The 22,966-nt window shown below is 39.4% G+C and overlaps 1 protein-coding gene across 1 annotated transcript; it reads left to right on the top strand.

The window, feature by feature from the left end:
* The first annotated feature begins 1,597 nt into the window (after window positions 1-1,597).
* On the top strand, window positions 1,598-8,003 carry RAB39B (RAB39B, member RAS oncogene family). Its single transcript, XM_016133481.2, has 2 exons — window positions 1,598-2,115; window positions 5,042-8,003. Exons 1-2 carry the CDS (start codon window positions 1,901-1,903, stop codon window positions 5,466-5,468), a joined length of 642 nt encoding a protein of 213 aa, XP_015988967.1. The 5' UTR covers window positions 1,598-1,900; the 3' UTR covers window positions 5,469-8,003.
* Window positions 8,004-22,966: the final 14,963 nt, after the last annotated feature.

The following is a 22,966-nucleotide window of genomic DNA, read 5'->3' as shown; positions in this document are numbered from 1 at the left end:
ATCAAAACCACAATGTGGTACCACTTCATACCTAATAGGATTTCTAGAATCAAAAAGTCAGAAAATAACAAGTGTTGGAGAAAATATGTTAAAACTGGAACCCTCATACACTGCTGAGAATGTTAAATGATGCAGCCAATTGTGAAAAACAGTGTGGCATTTCCTCTAGAGTTAACATAGAGTTACCAAAAGACCCAGAAATTCCATTCCTAGGTTTAAACCCAAGAGTTCAAAGCCCATGTCCAAACAAAAACTTGTACACAAACATTCATAACAGCATTATTCAGAATAGCCAAAAGTTAGAAAAAACGCAAATGTCCACCATCCTGATGACTACATAAATAAAATGTTGTCTATCCACACAGTGGACTATTACTCAACCACGAAAAGGAATAAAGTACTGATTCATGTTATGACATGGATGAACCTTGAAAACATCGTGGTAAGTAGAAGAAGCCAGACACAAAAGTCCACATATTGTATGATTCCATTTATATCAACTGTCCAGAATAGGGAAATATAGAGACAGAAAGTAGATTGCTGCTTGCCTGGATCTAGGAGGCAAAGGGAACAGGAATGTTGGCTAAAAGGAAGGAGCTTATTTTTGAGGTGATGAAAACATTAGGCTGCGCAACTCTATGACTACACTAAAAATCATTGAATGGTATACTTCAAGTGAGTGAATTATATGGTATGTGAATTACATATCAATAAAGCAGTTTAAAAAACAAAAATGAGTAAAGCAATTATAAAAGATTACATATAAAAAAATACAAAGGATTTCAAGAGGTGCTTCCCAGAAGAGGAAATGCAAATGGCCAATGCACAAAACATGGAGTTGGCCTAATTAGTAGTCAGGAACATGTAAAATAAAGCAGAGACGCCGTTTTACTTAACCACATCAGATTGGTAAGAATTACGAAAGCATATAACATACAATGCTTGATCTTTTCACAAATTGCTGGCTAGAACTCAAACTGGTAAATATTTTTGCAAATCGCGTATAATACTTATGTCCATTACATTTAAAATGCTTGTACTCTAAGTTCCTAAGATGTCTTCTAAGAACTTATCTCATGTAAATAACGTATGTGTGACTACACTTTAAAAAAGGTTTATTGCGGCATTGTCATGGTGAAGGAAGAATGGTTGGAAATGGAGAGATGTCTATATGTCTATGATTCTTTGTTAAATGCAAAAAGTGAGTGTCAGAGTAATGGTCCAATTTGATCCAATTTTTGTAAAACCAAAAGGCAATAAATGTATATATGTATAAGCATATATGTTTTATTATGCATGTATACATGTATAGGTGTATATGCATATACATATACAAATATATATACATGTATATTTTCATGGAAATCCACGTGGAAGAATATATAGCAAGCTGTCATGTTAATATCTTGGGGAGGGAGGGGGACAGATAATTATGGGCTTTCTTTTTGGTATACGTTTTTGTGTTGTTTCCCTGGTAAATGAAAAGGTATTACTTTTGCAATTTGAAAGATAGATAACATTTTTTAATTAAGAAGAGGGGGTGGGCGCAGGAATTAGAAAGGGAAGGAGAGGTTTCCAGCCGTTTCTGTGTGCGCTCCTCTTACAGATAGTACGGCGGCTCCGGGCGTCGCGTCTACGCGGGGGATTACAGTAACCCGGTTGTCAGTGATGAGTCAGAGTGCGTGGTGCTGATGCTGCTGCCATTTCATCACCTCTGTGGGCGCAGCATCCATCCCTCAGCTCTCCCTGCGCCTGGGCCTACCTCCCCTCGGGCTCCCAGGCAAGCGATGCCCTCGCGACGGATCTAGATCCGGACTGAGCCACGCTCCGCGAGACCTCGGCGGGACGCCCACTCTCGCCGCACACGGCTTGGGCCAAGGAGACCTGCCAAGCCCTGGCCATGGAAGCTATCTGGCTGTACCAGTTCCGGCTCATTGTCATCGGGGATTCCACGGTGGGCAAGTCCTGTCTGATCCGCCGCTTCACCGAGGGCCGCTTTGCCCAGGTTTCGGACCCCACCGTGGGGGTGGATTTTTTCTCTCGTCTGGTGGAGATCGAGCCAGGAAAACGCATCAAGCTCCAGATCTGGGATACCGCGGGTCAAGAGAGGTTCAGGTAGGAGAGCATCCCGGGCCCGTGAGCAGTGGGAGGATCTTCGGAGCTTGTACAGCCCCTGGGAAAAGAGGACTTCCTGGTCCTGGTCGCATCGCGTAAGGATGCTACCGAATGTCTGGGGGGTTCTGCTTAAGCCCACCTTCAGCTAGCCGGGAGTTCTGTGCAGGGAAAGAAGCGCCCTGGCAGGGAAGGCCGGTCAATAATACGTACTGCTTGCACCACAACTCCACCAACCTGCCCCTTGGTGGCTAACGAACCAGCTGGAATTGATCACTGTAATTCATCAATGTCAGTCCCTATGCTTTAAAAAATATTCCCAGATCATCCCAACATAAGTGTCAGATGTAGACAGATGATATATAGATAGAAATAGAGATAGACATAGGTACACATATAGATATATTATGTCATATGAGTATACACACATACATATGAAACAGCCGGATACTGATGATCGATACCTTCTTGCGACCAGCAAACATTCAGTGATCATTCACTACATGCCAGACATGGGGCTTGTTCCTGAGGAAACTCACACAAGGGGATGCCACGTTAACAAAACAGACACAGGCCCTTCCCTCTTAGAACTTAGAACTTCTGTGCTAGAATAGTAGGAGAAATAGATAACTGGCAGTTACACAAAAGAGTGCCTTGTTTGTATTTGTATGCCCACTGCCTACTATAACTCTTAGCACATAATGAATAATCAATGAACAGGTTTAACTTTCTCTTACAGCCCTTTGCTTTTTTCTTTGTTGTACACACACACACACACACACACACACACACGAGCGAAGGCTACCTGGAGATGAGGCTTGATGAGCATGGCAAGAAAAGCCCAGGGAGAGGAAACCAAATGTATAAAGACAGAAGTGCGAGAGAGCAATGTACACAGAAAACTTTGAGAGAGCAATTTGAGCTACAGTCACATAGAGCATCAGAAAGTAGATCAAGAGGACTCAATAGCCCACGCTTATGATCATTTATTCACTTATCTATTGAATGCTAATTGAGCATAGGAGATACTGGTTAGGGTGAAGAGGGATAGAGAGAAAACTACAAACTTAAGTGTCTCCAACTCCCCACTTCCACAAACAACACTGTGGCAAATATCCTTGTACAGGTTTGCTTTGAACTTGTGAATGCAATTCTCATAAGTGAAGAAAGGTGTCTTTTATGTTTTTTGGAATATCTATATGAACAACAGCCTTTTTCATATTCACTGCTTATTATTAGTGGGTGATATCAATTTGTAAGTTCTTTTTACATTAGGAATATTAATCTTTTTCTGTCATGTATGTTGTAAAATATTTTCCAAGTTTGTCATTCGTCTCTGAACTTAGTCTAAGAAAAATTTTTGATGCACAGAAGGTTCTAATTTTTATGTAGCCTTATGTCGTGCTTAGGAAGGGCTTTGTCACATTCTAAATCCTTATATAACAGTGTATTTTAGAGTTTTGAAAGGGATCTACAGCTTGCTCATTGATGTCCTCAGCCAAGCTGTTCACAAATCAAAAGTTTTGTTTCATCATGTTGAATTTTCTGATACACTTACTATTATCCATGAATCTTCAAACATAAGGGAATTAAAAACGCCTTCATTCCCCAGGGCTGATTTGTCCAGTTCTGAAGACCTGAACTCTTTCCTAAGTTTTGCTCTTACCGTCATCTAGTTTGAACTTTGATCCCCCAGACAATGCTAGTTCTGTTATCATTGGGCCATTTACCTAAACATTTTCATTTGTAATTATATGTATAACATATACAGAAGAGGGAAGGCTACCTGGAGAAGATGAGGCAGATGAGTATTGCAAGAAAAGCCCAGAGAGAGGAAACAGAATGTATAAAGACAGAAGTGTGAGAATCCCTCATTCTTTCTCTTCTTCATCCAAGAAAACAGAAAACCTACATAGATCTACATAGATCAAAAAATACAGTAGTCTAAAGCAAGTGATTGTGAAAACAAATAGTTCTACACCCTCTAATAAACCCTAAAACACTCTAAGCAAAATAACATAATGCATATTGATAATGAAGATGCTCAAATGAAGAAGTTAAAGTAGATGAGGTTTCTTCTGTTTAAGAAGTACAGCAAATGTATAATAGGTTTTAGACATGTCCTAATTACAATGCTTTAAATAAATCATGTCATTTTAAGGGGAAGCTTTGGCGATTTAGGCAGGTTTCCCAGCTGGTGGCTCCTTATCCAGCCTTTCTAAAGTGTGTCAGGAAGTATGTCTGATAGGCACTTTACTCAAGTCCTTTGCAGACCGTCTATCTTTTTCTTATTCCCAATGGCCTAGAAAATAAAAAACAAAATTGTGTTTCTCCTCAGAAGGGATTAAGGATACCTTTTAGATTAAAATTAATAATAATAATAATAATAATGTAATAGACAAACATTGTAATGATAATGGGAAAAAAGGAGTGTATTGCAATATATCAATATACTTATGAGCATTTGTCAATTATCATAAATTTATTTTTTTATTTTTGTTTCAACTACTAGAATCTGTAATGAGCTCTCCAGGTCACAGAAAACTTTAACATACATTATTTCATTTTGCCTTATGATAACTGACTTAGGTATCTCCTTTTGCGGAACAGGAAGTCTCATTGAGTTATTCAGATGTGGGGGTGGGAGACTTGGCTGTGGTTCTGCCTGAATTGAGGGAAAATGCCTGTGAGTCCGTGAGCATTCATTTCTAGAAGACACCATCTCAAAATTTTGCCCAATTGAAAATGTACAAATCATCATTGTTATGGAATGGCATATATTCTGTTATTTAAAAAAAAAGAAAAGAAAAGAAAAGAATTTTTACTAAAGAACGGTGTCAGTAGCCAGAAACACTAGACTGCACTGAGTTCATTGAAGTACAGCAGTTTGGGCATGGCCTTTATTTTTTACTTCTTTCTTGTGTTTTAGATCCATCACTCGCGCCTACTACAGGAACTCAGTAGGTGGTCTTCTCTTATTTGACATCACCAACCGCAGGTCCTTCCAGAATGTCCATGAGTGGTTAGAAGAAACCAAAGTACACGTTCAGCCCTATCAAATTGTATTTGTTCTGGTAGGTCACAAGTGTGACCTGGATACACAGAGGCAAGTGACTCGCCACGAGGCAGAGAAACTGGCTGCTGCGTATGGCATGAAGTACATTGAAACATCGGCCCGCGATGCCATTAATGTGGAGAAAGCCTTCACAGACCTGACGAGAGACATATATGAGCTGGTTAAAAGGGGGGATATTACAATCCAGGAGGGCTGGGAAGGGGTGAAGAGTGGATTTGTACCAAATGTGGTTCACTCCTCAGAAGAGGTTGTCAAATCAGAGAGGAGATGTTTGTGCTAGTCAGCCTTTTAAATTTCCAAAACGTGCTCTCTCACCTGAACTTAAAAGTGATGGAAATGAATAAGATCCTTGTGTGACTGAAGAGAACTCAACCTCTATTTTGGATACCAAGTGAGCCTCCTTCCCGAGGGGCACTCTCATAGGTTGTGGGCAGGTGGATGGGGGACTGAATTACTGACATGGGCCAGACACTGTTTTGTGGCCCATGCTGGGCAGTGGCTGCTCCATGTGCCATTTGTGGACCACATGTCAAGGGCTTGAGGTTTGGGGAGCCAGGCACCCCCCCCCAAAATATACCCACAGACAAGACAACTATTTCTTGGTATTTCAGCTCATTCATAGGTCGCAAACATAAAAGACATATGTAAGGGGGGCAAAGTACCACATTGGGAGCAATTAGCAAAACTAAGAAAAGACTGAGATCAACTTAATCAGCGAGAATATCCTACATGAAGTGTGTGTGCTGGGTTTGGTTAAAAAGTACCAATTAGGTTCTAATCAACTCATCTGTCAAATGAGAGGCATGAACCGGCTATTTACTAAGACCCTTTCAAGGCCTGGTGTTCTAGTAAAAATGGTGTGACTATGAAAAGGGAAGCTATTTCCACACTGTTATTATCACATGGGGGAAAATGTACACCCTTGTGATAGAATAAACAGCTGTGTGAAAGAAATTGTCCCATGCAAAATATCCTGTAAGTAGAAGAGAGAAACAGTAACCCAAACGCCATACCCCCTTTTCCCTCTGGCCATGCCTGGGGTTTCACTGCATTGACAACTGCAATCTAGAAGTAAAAAATGTGCCTGTCTCTTCAGATCATGGATAGCAACACAGGGTTTGCCAAGGCAAACACTGGCTCATCAAGCCTGTACTGAGTACCTGCTCAACAGGAGGCGCTATAACCCTTGCAAACACGTTACAGTCACTTGAATTACGTATTTGATGATCATAACAGGCCTGTGAGGTTTTCTTCCCCATTTTACAAAAGTAAACTAAAAGGCGGGAGACTCACTTGGCCAAGGTGAAGGACTGTGACTCCTAGTTCTTGTTTCACTGCATTATCCTGCTGTCATATGAATGAACTGTTATTAACTTGTTCACTTTGGAAGAGATATGACTGTAAATAAATGTTCTCTACATGTTAGGATATGTTTCCTTATTGATTACAACTCAACTATAATATTGAGGGAACCTAGGGGTGAATCAAAGGTAAAGCCCATTCAGGTATTATTGACAAGAGGGCTTTAAACAAGTGAATAATTAATTGCACAACTGAAAACACATTAGAACTGTGTGGGCTGGAAGTGTTCTTATCACTGAAACACAATGAGCATATTATGGAAAGGAACCAAACACAGCAATGGGAAGTGGGATGGGGATAAAATATTCACCTCATAATGACCTTGGCCACCGGTTTGCCATATACTTACACTAGGTTCCTGTCTACCCTAGAGAGTCAGCTCTTAATTCTCAGGTGAACAGACAGACAACTGCATCAGAAAATTGGAATGGTTGGCTTAAGGTTCCATTATCTTCTTGAAGAGAGGTGATGCTTTAAATTATTTTTTGGATTGTAGCCAGTTCAGCTAGGCAAAAGCCATACTTTTCACAGTAAGAAAACAATTCTGATTAGAGTCAGGTTTCTCATATTCATTGTGATAGGAAAGCCTGAGAATGGCAAATTGCTTTGAGGTATAGTGTTAAACTTCAGTGTGAATGTGACTGATTTTGAAAGTTTGGGAATTTACTTCAGCCAGAATAAAGAAGCCAAATAATGAAACTTGTGGAAATAAACCACCTTGGACCAACCTGCAACATCAAATACAAGTGAACCAATCATCATCTCTGCATTCGTTTAACATGACCAGGCTTGGGTGGAGTAATTAAGTTGACAGTTTTGTGATTGTAGAAGGCAAATAAAAGATGGTAAATTGGGTTAACACAAAGTTTATCAACTACTATACTTAATGATGTTTAAAAGATTCCGAAAGCAAGATTATCCAGTGGATAAATGAAAGTTAACTGGATTCTGTCAGTTCAAAAAAAAAAAAAAACTTCTCTACAGTTTTCTTAACTAAAATACATTAAATGTATACTTTTCCCATTCCTTGCATTTTTTAGGCAGGTTTAAAAATACTCAGCGTAGATCCAGCAGAGGTGGCTGAGCTTAATTGCTTAAACAAGTCCTAGAAACTTTAAAAATCATTTTTGTAGAATTCAGTGCTGTCGTCACTGCAATAAGTGGGTTTTAGAAAATAAGTGTGAAAAAAAATCAGGTGTTAATACAATACTAAGGATAAAGCTTTAGAAGCTATTTTACTACATAGGTAAAGAAAAGATAAACTAACTTGTAACAAAGACCACAACTGCATGTTGGATTAGATTGTCTCATATTCCAGAATAAAATGTACTGTATACTTTTCCTCACTTTGTTGTGCACTGTAATGAAATGTGAAAAAAAATGTTTTCTTTAACTGTATGTGAATGAAAATATGCCTGTATTTAGTAAAATGGTTGATTATGTGACTGTGAGATTCCAAGTGTGTGTTGTAGCTATTTCCAGAATCTGTCACTACAGTGTAGTAACCACTACCAAAGGTATCAATTAGATATGACATATACCATGCACCAGTATTCACCAGTATATCAAAGTCAGAGAGAGAATATGATTTTTTAAAGTTGTATGATCATCATGTTGAAACTCACAACTACCTAGGAATCTCATGCCACTTTTGAAATAGCTGGTTCTCTCAAGCCTAAATCTGAATCATTGCAATTTTTAGTCAAGGATTTTAATTCTGAGGCCAGGTAGCTGATTACAAACATAGTCTTCCCTGGAAAGTCTTCTTTTCTCCAGCCTTTTAAAGTCCTACTATGGTGTGCTTTTTGTGTTAGGATCACTTGCAGCGTGGGGTCCAGATTGGGACACAATAGTTTGGATCATTGCCTAGGATTTATGATACATATAAAAGGAATTCTGAGTCTGGGCACGAGTAGGCTGAGCTCTGCACAGCTTTATCACGTTTATACTCACGAGTTAATGAGGGAGGATGGAAGAAAAGAAGGAAAGACCAATGATACAACAGCATTTTAATATAGTTTTATCACTCCATTCTCCTTAAAACACTCTCCCAAGCTTGATCATCTTAAATTACATTAATTCCCTTGGCAGCCTCATTCAGTCCCATGGCTGTAAATACCACCTATAAGCCAATGAGCCCTAAATTTTCTCTCCAACTTGTCTCTTTGGACTCCGGACCTTCATAATCAACTTCTCTACCTGACATTTCCATTTGAATGTTTATCAGACATTTGAAATTTAACATGTCCCAAACTAAGCTCCTAACCTTCTTCCCCAAATTTGTTCCTGCCATAGCCTTCCCCTTCTCAGTAAGTGGCAACTTTATCCTTCCATATACTCTTGTGAAAAACCTTGGAGTCATCCTAGACTCCTCTGTTTCGCAGTTTACATTTTATCTATCTGGAAGTTATCCTGGCTCTATGTTAAAAGTACAACCAGAATCTGACAGCTTTTCACTATTTTCACTGCTAACACACTAGTCCTGGCCGCTATCATTTGTTGCCTGAGTTATTGTGTTGGCTGGTCTCCCTGCTTCTACTCTTGTTCCCCACAATCTATTCTCCACACAACAGCCAGAGGGAACTTAATAAAAACAGTTATAAGCAATCATCTAATTCTCTGGTGGTTATCCATTTTACTCAGCTTAAAACCCAAAGTCTTTCCAATGACCTGCAGAAGAACCCTTATAAATGAATTCTATCCACATCCCATAATATCTGTAACCTCATTTCTTACTGCTGTCCCCTTGATCATACTACTACATGGCTTTCTTTCCCGTTCCTCAACCACGCCAAGCACATTCACACCTCAGGGCCTTTGTATTTGCTCTTCTCTCTATCTGGAATTCTCCCTCATATCCATCAAGTTCTGGAACCAACAGCTTCCCAAATCTGCAAGCAGCTTCCTGATCCTAGAGAAGATGTGGCTGCAGAAGTTCTTCCTAACAGCTCAACATAAGTTTAACTCTTTAGTCTTCCGTGGGGAACCACGAAGTTTGGGGTATACAAAAAAGAGAAAGGAAACTTATAGGAGAGAATGGGAAACCTGGAGACTACAGTTTCACCGGGAGTAGACAATAGTATCACAATGCAATAGTGGGTTCAGAAAGATAAGAACTAAAATATATCCATAGGATTCGAGGGAGCAGGAAGTCATGAGTGACCTTTGCCAGCACAGTGTCGATAGAATGATTTCTTCCTACTATGAACCTCTCAGGGGTCAGTGTTGTCAGTTCTGTTGGAGGCCCAATTCTTTTCTCACTTGCCATCCTCTCCTCTCCCTAGACAATCTTACATACCCTTATGATGTGTTACTGTCTTTGCATTGATGGCTCCCAAATGAAGGACTCCAGCCCATTCTCCTGAGCATTATACTGATACAGCCAACTTGCCTACTAAGCACATCCACAAATTCCTCAAACTCATCATATCCAACATGAAATCAACATCTATGAAAATGTGATCCTTCCCCTCCAGTCTTTCTCACCTCTATAAATGACACCACCATCCACCCCCTTGTTCAACACAAAAACTTAAGAGTTATCCTAAATTCCTCCCTTCCTCTTACCTCCCATAACAAACCCATCATCAAGCGCTATCAGCTCTATCTTCACAATATATCTAAGTCTGCCATTTTTCTTCATCTCCATTGCTATTGCCTTTATCCAAACAACTATCAACTCTTTCCTGAACTACTTCAATATCTTCCTAACTGGTCTTTGTACGTCTACTTCTACTCCCATAATACATTTTCAAGAACCAGAATAATCTTTTCAAAACAAATATAAGATCAAGTCCGTCCCCAGCTTAAAACCCACCAATGGTTTCTCATCGCATTTAGAACAAAATCTAAATAAACCTTACACTTCTTAACATGACTACAAGATCTTGCATAATCTGGTCTCTGGCTACTTCTCCAATTGTAAGCTCCATGAAGGTAATAATCATATTCATCTTGTTCACCAGTATTTCCGCAACTTGTAGCATAGATATATGATTGAATAATCAATAAATATTTGAATACTTTAATCCAGTGACCTTGACTGTTATTTTACTTCAGTAAAGTACCCACCTGGCCCTATCTTGAAGCATTACCAAATTTTATACAGCCCCTAAAATTCTTCCTGAATTACAGTCTCTGGTTGTCTACTCTATCTCATGGACCTTTTTAAAACTTCTTTAGGACCTTAAGACAATCAACCATTACCCATTGCCAGTCTATTAATGTACTCCTTCACTTTGTTCCCTTTCTCTTTCTCCTGGCTCTTGTGGTAAACTGCATTCAAGCCATCAATTCCTAAAGAAAATGATTTTTTTTTAAGTTTGCTCTATCTCCTTCTAGATTTTTTTAACCTCTCAAAATGTTGCTTAACATAAAGATTGGGAGTATAGATTTTGGAGTGCAACAAACATGGGTTCAAATTCTGACTACCAATTAATATATGTGTGATTTAATCTCTCATAGTCTCAGTTTATATATATATTAAAATAGGTAATAAGAGAATTTAACTCACAGGTTTGTTGTGAGGACGAACTGAGTTAATCCAGATAAAGCAGCTAGCCCTGGCCCTGGCCCTTGGTGAATGGCATACAATAAACATACTCAGAAAATGTTTAGGTATTGTAATATGTTTATACCTAAGTGAATCTTTTTTTCATAAATGGTATTATGTAACATACTGTGCTATTACTTTTTTCACATAAACTATATTTTCTGTAAATACATGAGGGCCGGAGCTGTCTATTTTGCTCATTATTGTATCTCTGCACTCGATCAGTGTCTGGTACATATTTGTTGAATGTGGTCAGAAGAGTTGACATACTGAAGATGACAAAGCAGACACAGAGGAAAGCTGGCTCCTTGATGATGCCATTGAGGTACAGATTTAACTACCCTGGAGCCACTATATAGTAAGGCTCCTTACTACATGAAATAATAATAAATCCCTTTTTAGTTTATGCCATTTTTCCCACTTGTAGCTGAAAATCTCCTAACTGATACAATAGCATTCTACTATGTGGTCATGCAATAAGTCGTTTAATCAATTCCCACTGGTAGACATTAGGTTATATACAAGTTTTTGCTATTAAGGAGCAATCTGCAATACATATATATCCTTGTGCATTTAACCAGTTATGTCAAGTCAAAATCATGCAGAATTTATGAATCAAAGAATATATACCTTTAAATTTTGATATAATTAATCAGATTTCTCTCTACAGAGGTTTTACTGAATGCCTATACTGAGTACTATTATTAATCTTTTAACTCTTTGCAACTCTGAGAGGTGAATAATATATAAATACTTTAAAGTTTGCATATCTTTAGTTATCAGTTTTCCGTTGCTAGCAGCTGAAAATAGTTCTAACTAATAAAAAGGTGCTGGCTTTTTTTCTTATTAATTAGTAAGATCTCCTTATATGTGGATATTAATTCTTTATCCATCACAGATAATACAATATTTTTTTTCACATTTTCCTGATTTTTAACTTCATGTATGATGTTTGACAATACAGAAGTCTTAAATAGTTAATAACAAATAATGCTTTATTATTAAATAATTTAATAACTAAATATTATTTGATATTACAAATAATAATTATATATTATTATTTGATAATCATTTAATATGTTGTCTACAAGAAACTGGAAACAGTTATCTCAGAGTTGGGAAACTGGGTGGCTGGGGGACAAGATGTGAAGTAAACTTAACTTCTATTGGATAACATTTTGTACCTTTTGCTTTTTGTACCTTGTTATTTTATTTATATAGCCTGTTGTCTTAATGTTTTTGTGGCAATAGTGTTAGTTTGAGAGGGGCCTTCTCTACCCGAATACTAAAAAAAAAAATTCCCTATGATGTCCTGTAATGCAGGGGTCCCCAACATTGTGGTTCCTAACAGGGCAGCACAGCAGGAGGTGAGCGGTGGATGAACTAGAGAAGCTGCATCTGCATTTGCAGCCGCTCCCCAGAGCCAGAATCACTGCTTCGGCTCCACTTCAGATCATCAGGAGTTAGATTCTCATAGGAGCACCAGTCTCTGATGCCGAAAAGGTTGGGGACCGCTGCTCTAATGGATTTAAGGTTCCCTTAGGAACTGACATATATAAGTTGAAGAGGTAAGGATAAGAGCTATTTTCCCCAAATAGCTACATATTTACCCCATACTATCCACAGAATACTCCATTCTCTGTCCAATGATTTGAAATTTGACTCTTTTCAAATATTGTCATATATACAGGGGTCTGTTTTTGGAATCCCATTTTATAGTTCATTAATCAGTTTTTCTTCTCCTGCCCTAATACTACATCGTTTTAGTTAAGGTAATTCCATAGTATGTTTTTATTATCTTTTTCCCCTTCAAAGTTTTCTTTGTTACTCTCATGCATTATACTAGAACTTTAGAATAAACATGTCGATTTCTTTATCCATCCATGCTTTGAAAAAGCCAGGCACAGAAAGAAAACAACTGCATGATCCCACTTATACATGGAATCTAGAAAACTCATATATATAGAGAAGCAGAGGGTAGAATGGTGGTTACCAGGGGTGGGGAGGTGGGAGAAATGGAGAGGTGTTGGTTAAAGGTTATAAATTCGCAGTTATGCATAATGACCAGGTTCTGGAAATCTAGTGTACAGAATTACTATAGTTACTAATAGTGTATTGAACACTGGAAATTTGGTAAATGACTAGATTTCAGGTGCTCTCACCACACTCACAAAAAAATGGTAACTGTCAGGAGATGGATATGTTAATTAGCTTGACCGTAGCAAATATATATATATATACACACACACACGTACATGTTAAATGTATGCAATTTTTATTTAAAAAATAAAATAAGAATAAATGTGTCGTGTTTCTCCTCAGGTAAAGTTAGGATTTTGATGGCCTTAATTTGCTGATGCTGATGGAATATGCTATTCCATCAATTTAATTCTTCATTTATGTCTAGTAAATTCTTATAGTTCATTTGTAAATTTTAGTTATTCTGTTTATTCCTAGATATTTTATAATATTTATATATCATAAATATGACGTTTATTTTTTATTTGAATGAATTTTCTCATTACATGTTCTGACTGGTCACTGCTAATGTGTAGGAAATTTATGAATTTGTGTATGTTTACATCTTGCAACCAGACACCTTACTAAACTCTTATTACTTAGAAAAGTTTTTCTATTGATCTCTTCTGTTTTCTAGGTAGACATTATAGTCTACAAATAATATTTTCTCTCTTCCTTTCTAACATTTGTACTTCGTTTCTTTTTGTCTTTTTACATTTGCTAGAACCTGGAGTAAAATGATGAATAGCAGCGATGGTAGGTGTCTTTGCATCGTTGCTGCTATTATAGGTCTCTAGCATTTTAACCTTGATTTATTATTAGGTCATTCAACTTTCACCGCTTTACTCTTTCACTAAGAGCTTTTTTAAAGAATGTATGTTGAGTTTTTCAAATGTCTTTCTTGAACCCAGTGAGATAATCAAATGGTTTTCTCCCCTAACCTATTAATATAATTGTATCAGTAAATCTGTTTGTTTAACCATATTTCTTTACATTCTTAGAATAAACTCTTGTTCATGGTATATTTTTAAAACACTGCTTGATTTAATTTACTAATATTTTATTAGGATCTTTGCATTTATATTCATGTTTGATATTGGTTCCTAACAGTTATTTCAAAAAACTTATTCCACAGGGATTAAGAGGAATGCAGGGGGTGAGGGGAATGTTGACAAATAAATTTGGAAAATTACAGATTAAGTAAAGCAAATAGTATTCTATAGGACTAAACTATCATATATTGGGGCTCTCCAATGAGAGGTAATTTTAGATGTTATCTCCTCAATTTATATGACAACATAACTCATATTTTCTGAAGCATTTTAAAGGACTTACTGTTCAGTGAGAAACACATTGGAAAATGTTTATCTTTTGTGCTTTCTGTCAGGTTGTATCATGATAGTTATTCTCAAGAAATCATAAAATAATTGGGAATCTGTCTTATTTTTTATAGCTTAGAATAGTTTAAATAACATGGGATAAAATTTACTCATAAAAGCTGTTAGGTCCAGCATTTCTCTTTCTTTTTCCCTCCCGCCCTTCTTTCTTCCCTTCCTCTTTCCTTCCTTCCTTCCTTTTCTCCTCCTCCTCCTCCCCCATCTCTCTCTTTTTCCAGAAAAGGGTGTAGATCCTTAACAATTCTTTCAATTTATTTCATGGTTATGGTTCGATTCAGTTTTAAATCATAAGACAAACTTTTTTTGTGCACATATATTCATTGCCCTTCTCTGGAATAGTGTATGTAGGCTTGGCCATGTGACTGTCAATGTCATAGTTAGAGGCTTCCCCATCAGCCTGGATTCCAGAAAGAAGAGAATACAGAGTAGAGCCACCTTGACATGCAGTGGACATCCGGCCATCAGATTGGGAGTGACTACCACAAAATGACATAGCTTATCTAGATTAATGCATATATCTTTGTGAGCAAATCTTGGTAATTTATATTTTCCCTGAAAGTTATCCATTCCATCTAGATTTTCAAATGCATTGGCATAGTTTTACTTAGTATAATTTTAAAATCTCTATATTCGTGGATAGAAATCTCTCATTTGTAATGTTATGTGTTTTTTTTCCTTTTTATTATAAGAGTTGTTAGAGAGTCATCTATTTTTATCAGTATTTTCAAAGAACCAGTTCTTGATTTTATCAATTTTACTTTTTCTGTACCCTAAGTTATTAATTTTCATGTTATCATCTACAGAAATTTATACTTGGTCATTTTTCATGTGAGTGAATATTCCTCTGGTTCATATGCCAAGTAAATTTTAATTGTACTCTGAACACTTTGAATATGACGTGACCCTGGGTTTTATTTAAATTATATAGAGAACGTCGATATTTTTGTTTTAGCTCGCAATTTGTCTGGGTTCAGGTCGCAAGTTCCAACTTGGCCTCTGTGGGCTGTTGTTCTGATGCCAGTTCAGTTTTCAAAGCGTTTGCTGAGTGGATCAGATCTTTCCCGTGTTGTGCACCACCCAGTGGCCAGCAGGGAGACTGGGCAGTGCGGTCTATCCTTTTGTTCAGTTCTAAATATCCTTAGTGTGCTGATTAGGAACGCATAACACACTATCAGGTCGCTTTCCAGAGCTCCTCCCTCTCCATGTGTCTCACCCCAGTACCTTCCAGCTTCCTGGGGCTTCCCCTGTCTGTGCTCCAGCCAGAAAGCCCAACCAAGCTGGGACACTATTAAAGGTAAAAGGGGGCACTAAAAATAATAGGTATTAACTACTTTACAGCAGGTATGAATCAGGGCTGTCCACAGAAATCATGGCATACAATTAGAGTTAACTCCTAAGGGATAAATAAAGCAAAGAAGGATAAGGCTATGCATTTTGTTGGGAGGGGGTTAGTAGTTGGAAATGTACATATGGTAGCCATAAGAAGCTTATTTATGACGTTATATTTGAGTGGAGACCTGAAAGAGTTGAGGAGCGAACCATGTAGCCACCTGTAGATTCTTGCGGAAGCACTTTCCAGAAAAAAAAGAGAACAGCAAATGGAAAAGGACCGAGGGAGGAGCATATCGTGTTGATTCCAGGCACAGCAAAGAGGCAGGTGTGCTAGAGCAGAATGCACAAGGGGAAGAATGGTAGGGGGTAAATGAAGTGAGAGAGTAGAAGTCGTCTCATGTAAATGAATCACAGAGGGATTGGGGAAACCAGACTGGGTACGACTTTATAGAACATTGAAAGGACTCTGGCTTTCCTCTGAGTGAGATGGGAGGCACCGGAAAGTGTTGAGCAGAAGAGACACTTGGTCTGCCTTACAGGTACCAGAATTCTTCTCCTCTGGCTTCTTTAGAGAATGGACTGAAGAGGGTCAAGGGTAGAAGTGAGGAGCCCAGTCAGGAGGCTGTTGCAGTGACTCAGGTGAGAGATGTTGGTGACTTGGACCTGGATGGTAGCTGAGGAGGCGGTGAGAGACAAATTTTGGATATATGATTAAGTCGGAGTAAGGATTTCCTGAATGAGACATATGAATATGAAATCTGAACGTGTTGTGTCACAGTGTGGGGAGACCTGGGTGGGGAGGGGAAGGGAAGGAAGAATTAAGTTTTCAACACGCAAGTTTGCGATGTGTATTAAACTTTGCAGATGAAAATGTCAACTAAGAAATTGGATATGAGACCCTGAAATTCTGAGGCCTAACGGTCCAAGTTGGACATAAAAATCTGGGCATCATCAGTGCAGAGATGGTATTTTCCAACATGAAATTGAATGAGCTCTGCAAATACATGGAAAAGGGGTCTAAGGAGTAAATCCTGGGAGACACCAGAAATTAGAGGTCAAGATGATAAAGGAAGCAGCAATTGAAACTGAGAAGCAGGTAGAGAGGTGGGAAGAAAATCAGGCACATACAATAATAAATCAAGTAAGAGGAGAGCGAAGATTGACCCCCGGACTTAGCAATGTTCAGGTCTAGAGACCTTGCCAGTTTCTGTGGAGGACAGCACAGAAAACCCAGTTTGGAGAGAACAGGAGGGAAAAATGAAGATCCCGAGTCCAGACAATACTTTACAGGAATTTTCTTTAAGGAGAAAAAGGAGAAATTAGGATGACAGCTTAAAGGAAGTTAGGTCAAGTAAGAGTTAAGACTCAGTGGAGAAAGACTGAGGATACAGGACAGAGAGGAATTATGGGGGAGAATCTCCTCTTAAAATTGCAGGTACAGTTCATAGGAACAGGAGGGGAAGTCGAGTACAGGTTGTTCTGCTACGTACTACGGTGCAACGCATGCACTTGTAAAAATTTTAACATTCAGCTAAATTTCACAGCAACTTTTAGGGGTTGCATTTGTTCCCCAAAAAGACATGTTGAGGTCTTAACCCTCAATGCCTGTGAATGTGATATTGTTTGGAAATAGAGTCTTTGCAGATGTAATTGGTTAAGATGAGGTCATCCTTGAGTTGGGTGGGCCCCTAATCCAACACTACTGGTGTCTTTTAAAAAAAAGGAGAGATATTTGGACACAGACACGCACAAAGGGAGAACACCGTGTGAAAACCGGAGTGATGCTGCCACAAGCCAAGGAATTATCAGGAGCTAGGAGAGAGGCCTGGGGCAGATCCCTTCCCAGCACCTCCAGAGGGAGTGTGGCCCTGCCGACACCTTGATCTCAGACTTCTGCCTCCACAACTGGAAGACAATACATTTCTATTGTTTAAGCCACTCGGTTTTTGGTGCTTTGTTACAGCAGGAAAACAACAGGTGTGGGGCCCATCACGGATGCAGTCCTCGGTACCTGGGAGATAACTGTGCACTGCCCAAGCCAGATGTTGGCTGACAGGAGGTTGCCCCAGGCATGCTAGAAAATGCTCCACACGCTGCCCAGAGATTCGGGCAGTGCTTCTAATGTTTTAGTTAAGAGGTTGAAGGCTGAGATGAGGAGAAGGGAGCCAAATTATTGGGACAACAATGGAGGTAGGTGCAGGAGGTAGAGCAATCTACCAACAGCAAGCGCCATAGGCTGGGGGCTGTACTCATGAAAGGGGGATCCCATACAAAAGCTTCTTTTTAAAGTTTTTTTTTATTTCTAGTTTTTTTTTAAAATGCAGCCCAGTGGGTTCCTGCTCCTAGCAAAGCAATCGACACGAGGGCATTGGTTATAATTCTTCTCCTGCTATTCTGACTTTTCTTGCCTAGAAAAAGTACCTGAACCAAACCCAGCTTCTGTTATCTCATTGTTGGCCTCTATTTACCAATCTCACTCGAGTGAGGTTACAGCAATAGGGTTATGAATAGAGGCTGACAGGGGGTAGGGAGATGTGGGGTGGAGCACGTGTTCATTCCTCTGGTTGCTTTGATCTTCTTGGTCAACCAGGAAGCGGGGCATCAGCTGAGAGCAAGAACAGGACACGGTGTGCCAGGGTTTGAGGCCAGGAGAGAAGTCAGGAAACAGTCCCACAGAGTGAGGGGAGTTAATAAATGACTACAGAGCATCATTGCCCACTTGAGACTTGCCGTCGTGACTTTAAAGTGTTAGGGATTGGCAGTCAGACTGAACGAGACATGGCTTAGCCAGGTCAGTACAGCAAAGTGGGATGGGAACAAGAGTGTTAATGCTGTGTGCAGGTCTGTGACTAGGACAGACAGGAGAGAAGGAAGTGAGGACACTGGGGGCAGCGAAAACCTAGAATGGCTTGAGGTTGGGATTACGAAGTGGCTATGGTGATTGGTAATGACAAGGTCTCAGGTGTGACCATGGGTATACATGCCAAAGAGATGGAGAGGACAAGATCATTGGGAGCTGGGTCAAGCAGGAGAGAAACAGTGCTACCCTAAGACAGAGCCCCCTCCCCACCTGGGTTGCATAGCAGGAGGAGAGTGGTGGGCGGGCGAGCGAAGCTGCATCGGTATCTGCAGCCGCTCCCCAGCGCCAGCATCACCGCCTCAGCCCAACCTCAGATCATCAGACGTTAGATGCTCATAGGAGCGCTGGTCCCTGTGCCAAAAAGGTTGGGGACCGCTGCCCTAAAAGACAGATCATCCTTGACCTTTACTGATGGACTTAGCAAAAGTTACCATGTTGGACACTTGATTTATTTCTATTCTTTTGTGTTTAACATCAATGGTTCATATTTTCATCTGAATCCTGTTCTTAAGCTTATTAGTGTTCCCTTTGCATTAAATTCCAAATGATCTGTCATTCTAGTTTTGACTTTTTGACCTAAGTTGTTTAATTTTGAAATGTTTCTGATGTTTGTCATTTAAACTATTATTAATTCCTAATTTATCTGCATTATGGTCAGGAAACATGGCTCAGATAATTTGCCTGTGACTGAGAATGTATGAAGACCATCACTAATGACTCTGCCCATTTTCCTTGAATTTCTAACACTATACATTTTGACAATGTTATTCATCAGATATATACATTCACAAAAGTTTCATATTTGTCACAAATGGTAGCCTTTATCAATGCCATAGACTGTTGTTTTAAATATAGGAAAGTAGAAAGAAAAATAAAGAAAACAGCAACTTGAACTCCTACTGCAAACTCCCTGGTGACCTAGTCCTCTGGCCCCACAACATGGAAACGTTAAGCACCAGAATGGAAAACATCAACAAGGGAGTTTATACCATAAGGCCCAAAAATTAATTCTCCAAAACATCCCACTGCCATCTCATTTGAAGTGTTCAAAACATTTTTTTTTAAGTATGTTACTCTGAAATATTTTGCTTATATTAATTACAATTCCATAGAAATATTTTCTGAGGTGGAAAGAAGGCAGCAGAATGAGGTAGGTGAAAAAAACTCATATTAAATAATGTTTATAATATGGATATGGTTGGTGGTTGCCATAACTTATCAGTGTCCAGTATTTCTATACGCCCTGCCATTTTTAAGTACGTAAATATTAGTATTTATTTGCCATTATACAGCAATAACATAGTTTTTTTCTCATGATATATGCAGAGTCACACATGAAAATTTTGAGCTATACAAAGGCACCAAGACCTATTCCTTCCCTTTTAAAAATGCTTCCAAGCTGCATTCTTACTCTCTGCTTCTAAAATGTCTCTTTCCTCAGTCATTACTATGGGTGAACAGTTGTTCCTAGAGTAACCAGTTATCTGGATTTCTCCAAGAACCAGTCTGGGCCCCATCTATTTTCAGAAGTTCTTGGTATAACCAACTTTTACCTATGGGACAGGCGGAGGGTCAAGGGAGGGAGGTGTGATAGGGAGCAGGGAGGAAGAGAAGGGGTGTCACACTTAGTTCCCAGCTTGCCCGCCTCCATATAGCCCCAGCGCCAAATTTCTTTGCTCCTCCTGCCTTTTGTCTTCTATCTTTATTGTCTTAAAACCTGACTCCTCCTCTCCTAGGATAAAATTTATTTTCTCAGGATCTTCCTTCCTCATTATCTGACCTGTACAAACTCTAGCCAGGAAGCCAAGGTCAGTGCTAGACCCCGGTCATTTCTCAGGTAGGTGAGGACCAAGTGGAAAAGATGGCCCACTTTTTAACCAAACACTGGTGTCGTGTTTCAGTGTGAGACCAAATAGTCACTGCTCTGGCATTACAACCAACAGTTATAGTAGAACTGAAAATTAAGTGTCTTGGGTCAATTCGAACTCAACTATTAAGCTACCTCTGGACCATTTGACCGAAAAATTATTGCCCAATCCAGTCCAGACATGGACTGAAGTAGCCAAGGATGTGAATATTAAGGAAAAGAGATTTCGATCTATTGATATTTTACTTTTTAATTTTTGTATTTCTTTACTCTCTCGAATCCACAGGTTTGGTCTAGGGAAAATAAGCTGATTCAATAAGAAATTTCCTATTTGGCCATAGCCTACCTCCAAATAAAGTATCCCTAAAAGGTAAATAGAGTTGTCACACAATTGACTAAAACATAATATCATTTGAAAATCATGGCCAAGAGGCCTGATCCTTTTTGAACAAACTGCTTAAATATGATGTGCTTACCAGGTCCAGGCTTTTTGTTTAATGTGGCTATAACCAAATCTGACATCGGACAAGAGAGAGGGACACAAACAAAAACAAGTTCTCGAATTGAACTTTGAGGCACAACCCACACCTGAGTTTTCATGTGCAGATGGAACCCAGGGCCATCTTCCACTAACAACTTAAACAAGAAAAGAAGCTTTGTGCGCTTAACCAATCTCTCCGGCCTCAAACACTTCCAGCCTCAAATTGGTTCCCTCTCACAACTGGTCATATATATAAGCAGTACACCCTGGGGTCAGAAGGGTACTTGTATATAGAAAAGATGGTTAATTAGCAGGCCCATCTCTTTTATGACATTGTAGTTATAAAATATCAAAATAAGAAGTATAAAAATGGGAAATTTTATCATCTACTTTTGGCCACAAGACTAAAATGTCGCTCTGCATCACTTCATAGTCTCGCTGAAGTTATGGCATCACTTGGTTTTGAGCCAAGAAGAAAAAAAAGCTCTCTAATTCTTTGCATGATTACAAAACTTTGGAGTCTAACTGCCTGGACTTCCCAGCTAACACCTTACCTTCACCTAACTGGGACAGAAACACTTCTATCTGGCTAAAATATATAAACTATTATTAATTATTATTATTATTATTATTATTATTTGCAGAGGCAGTTAATAGCTAAGGGGCCTTACATAAAAGGAACTAGAAAAGGAAGTAAGCCTTCATCAAAAACTGGACTATAGTTATGTAAGATTCAACAGGCTGTGAGTGAGAAGTGTTCAAAGCCCCTCCTTTCAAGGTAAGGACCTGATCTTGGATTACCTTTCTAGCTCAGTTGCCCTGGAAACCTTAAGGTGGACCATCAGCTGTGTGGCCAGCGAGCCTGCTTCTGGAATACCCTGGGTGGTATTGTGTCTGAGCACGGAGGGCTGTCACAGCTCAGGCCCCCCAAGTGCAGCGTGCCCCTTATTCCTGGGGCCCGTCCCTGCTCAGGATCTGGGGACGCTAGGTGCAGGGGACTGTTAAAAGGGGGAGTGGTCCCTTACGGCTTTTAAGCCAGGAGGACTCCTGCACCCACCTGTGTTGTCCGTGGGGACTGCTGAGAGAATTCCCACAGAATTGTGCCTAAAGTCACGCCTGGCATGGCCTTGCCTGCTGCCGCATGTCCCTCAGAGTAAACCATCGTCAGGCTTGGTCTAGCCAGGTCTTTGGAGTTTAAACACATAGTTGAAGCCAACGTCAGCCATGATGGGTGTCACACACACACACACACTTCACAGCGTCTGCAGAAGCAACACAATCCCACACTAGCACCGAATGGGCATAGACGTGGCTATCACAAGGATACAGGATAAGACCCGACCAAGACAAACCTTTAAGAAATGGTTTAACACCCTTAAAGGTATCACTGAGGTTTAGGGCAGAGAATGGCAAACATACGAAGGAGAGTATTCATCCACTAAAGGACTGACCTTAACATTTTTACCACACTTAGTTATTAGCCATCTTTAAATAAAGGAGCGAGGCATCGTGGTACTGAGGGACAGAAATTCGCATAGGCGCCGGATCTGGGTCTCGTTCTATGCAGCCTTGGGTAAGGTCCCTCCCTCTGCAACCAGCAGGGTCTGTACGGTAGAGGCGGGTAGGGGGAGGGGAGATGAGGAATTGTGCTTTCCATCATCCCAACATCGCTTGCGACAAAATACTGTTAACCCCAGAAAACATACGCTATAATCTTTGACTCTGTAATTCCATTTTTGGCAATCCAGTCTCAGAAAAAAAAAATCCTAAATACAAGAAAAAGCCTTATATACAAAAATGTTAGTTATTTATTACTTATAATAGAGCAAAAAAATTTTAACCACCCAAATGTCCAACTCAATCAGTTTACTATAGGTTCACCCATTATACTACTATGAAACTAATAAA

The sequence above is a fragment of the Rousettus aegyptiacus genome, unplaced genomic scaffold (genome assembly GCF_014176215.1).
Source record: "Rousettus aegyptiacus isolate mRouAeg1 unplaced genomic scaffold, mRouAeg1.p scaffold_m13_p_9, whole genome shotgun sequence".
Classification (NCBI taxonomy): domain Eukaryota; kingdom Metazoa; phylum Chordata; class Mammalia; order Chiroptera; family Pteropodidae; genus Rousettus; species Rousettus aegyptiacus.
This window is presented reverse-complemented; position numbering and strand designations above follow the sequence as displayed.

Coding starts and splice junctions, on each gene's coding strand:
- RAB39B (XM_016133481.2), top strand. CDS start 1,901: ATGGAAGCTATCTGGCTGTACCAGTTCCGGCTCATTGTCATCGGGGAT. Junction 2,116..5,041: donor GCGGGTCAAGAGAGGTTCAG/GTAGGAGAGCAT, acceptor CTTGTGTTTTAG/ATCCATCACTCGCGCCTACT.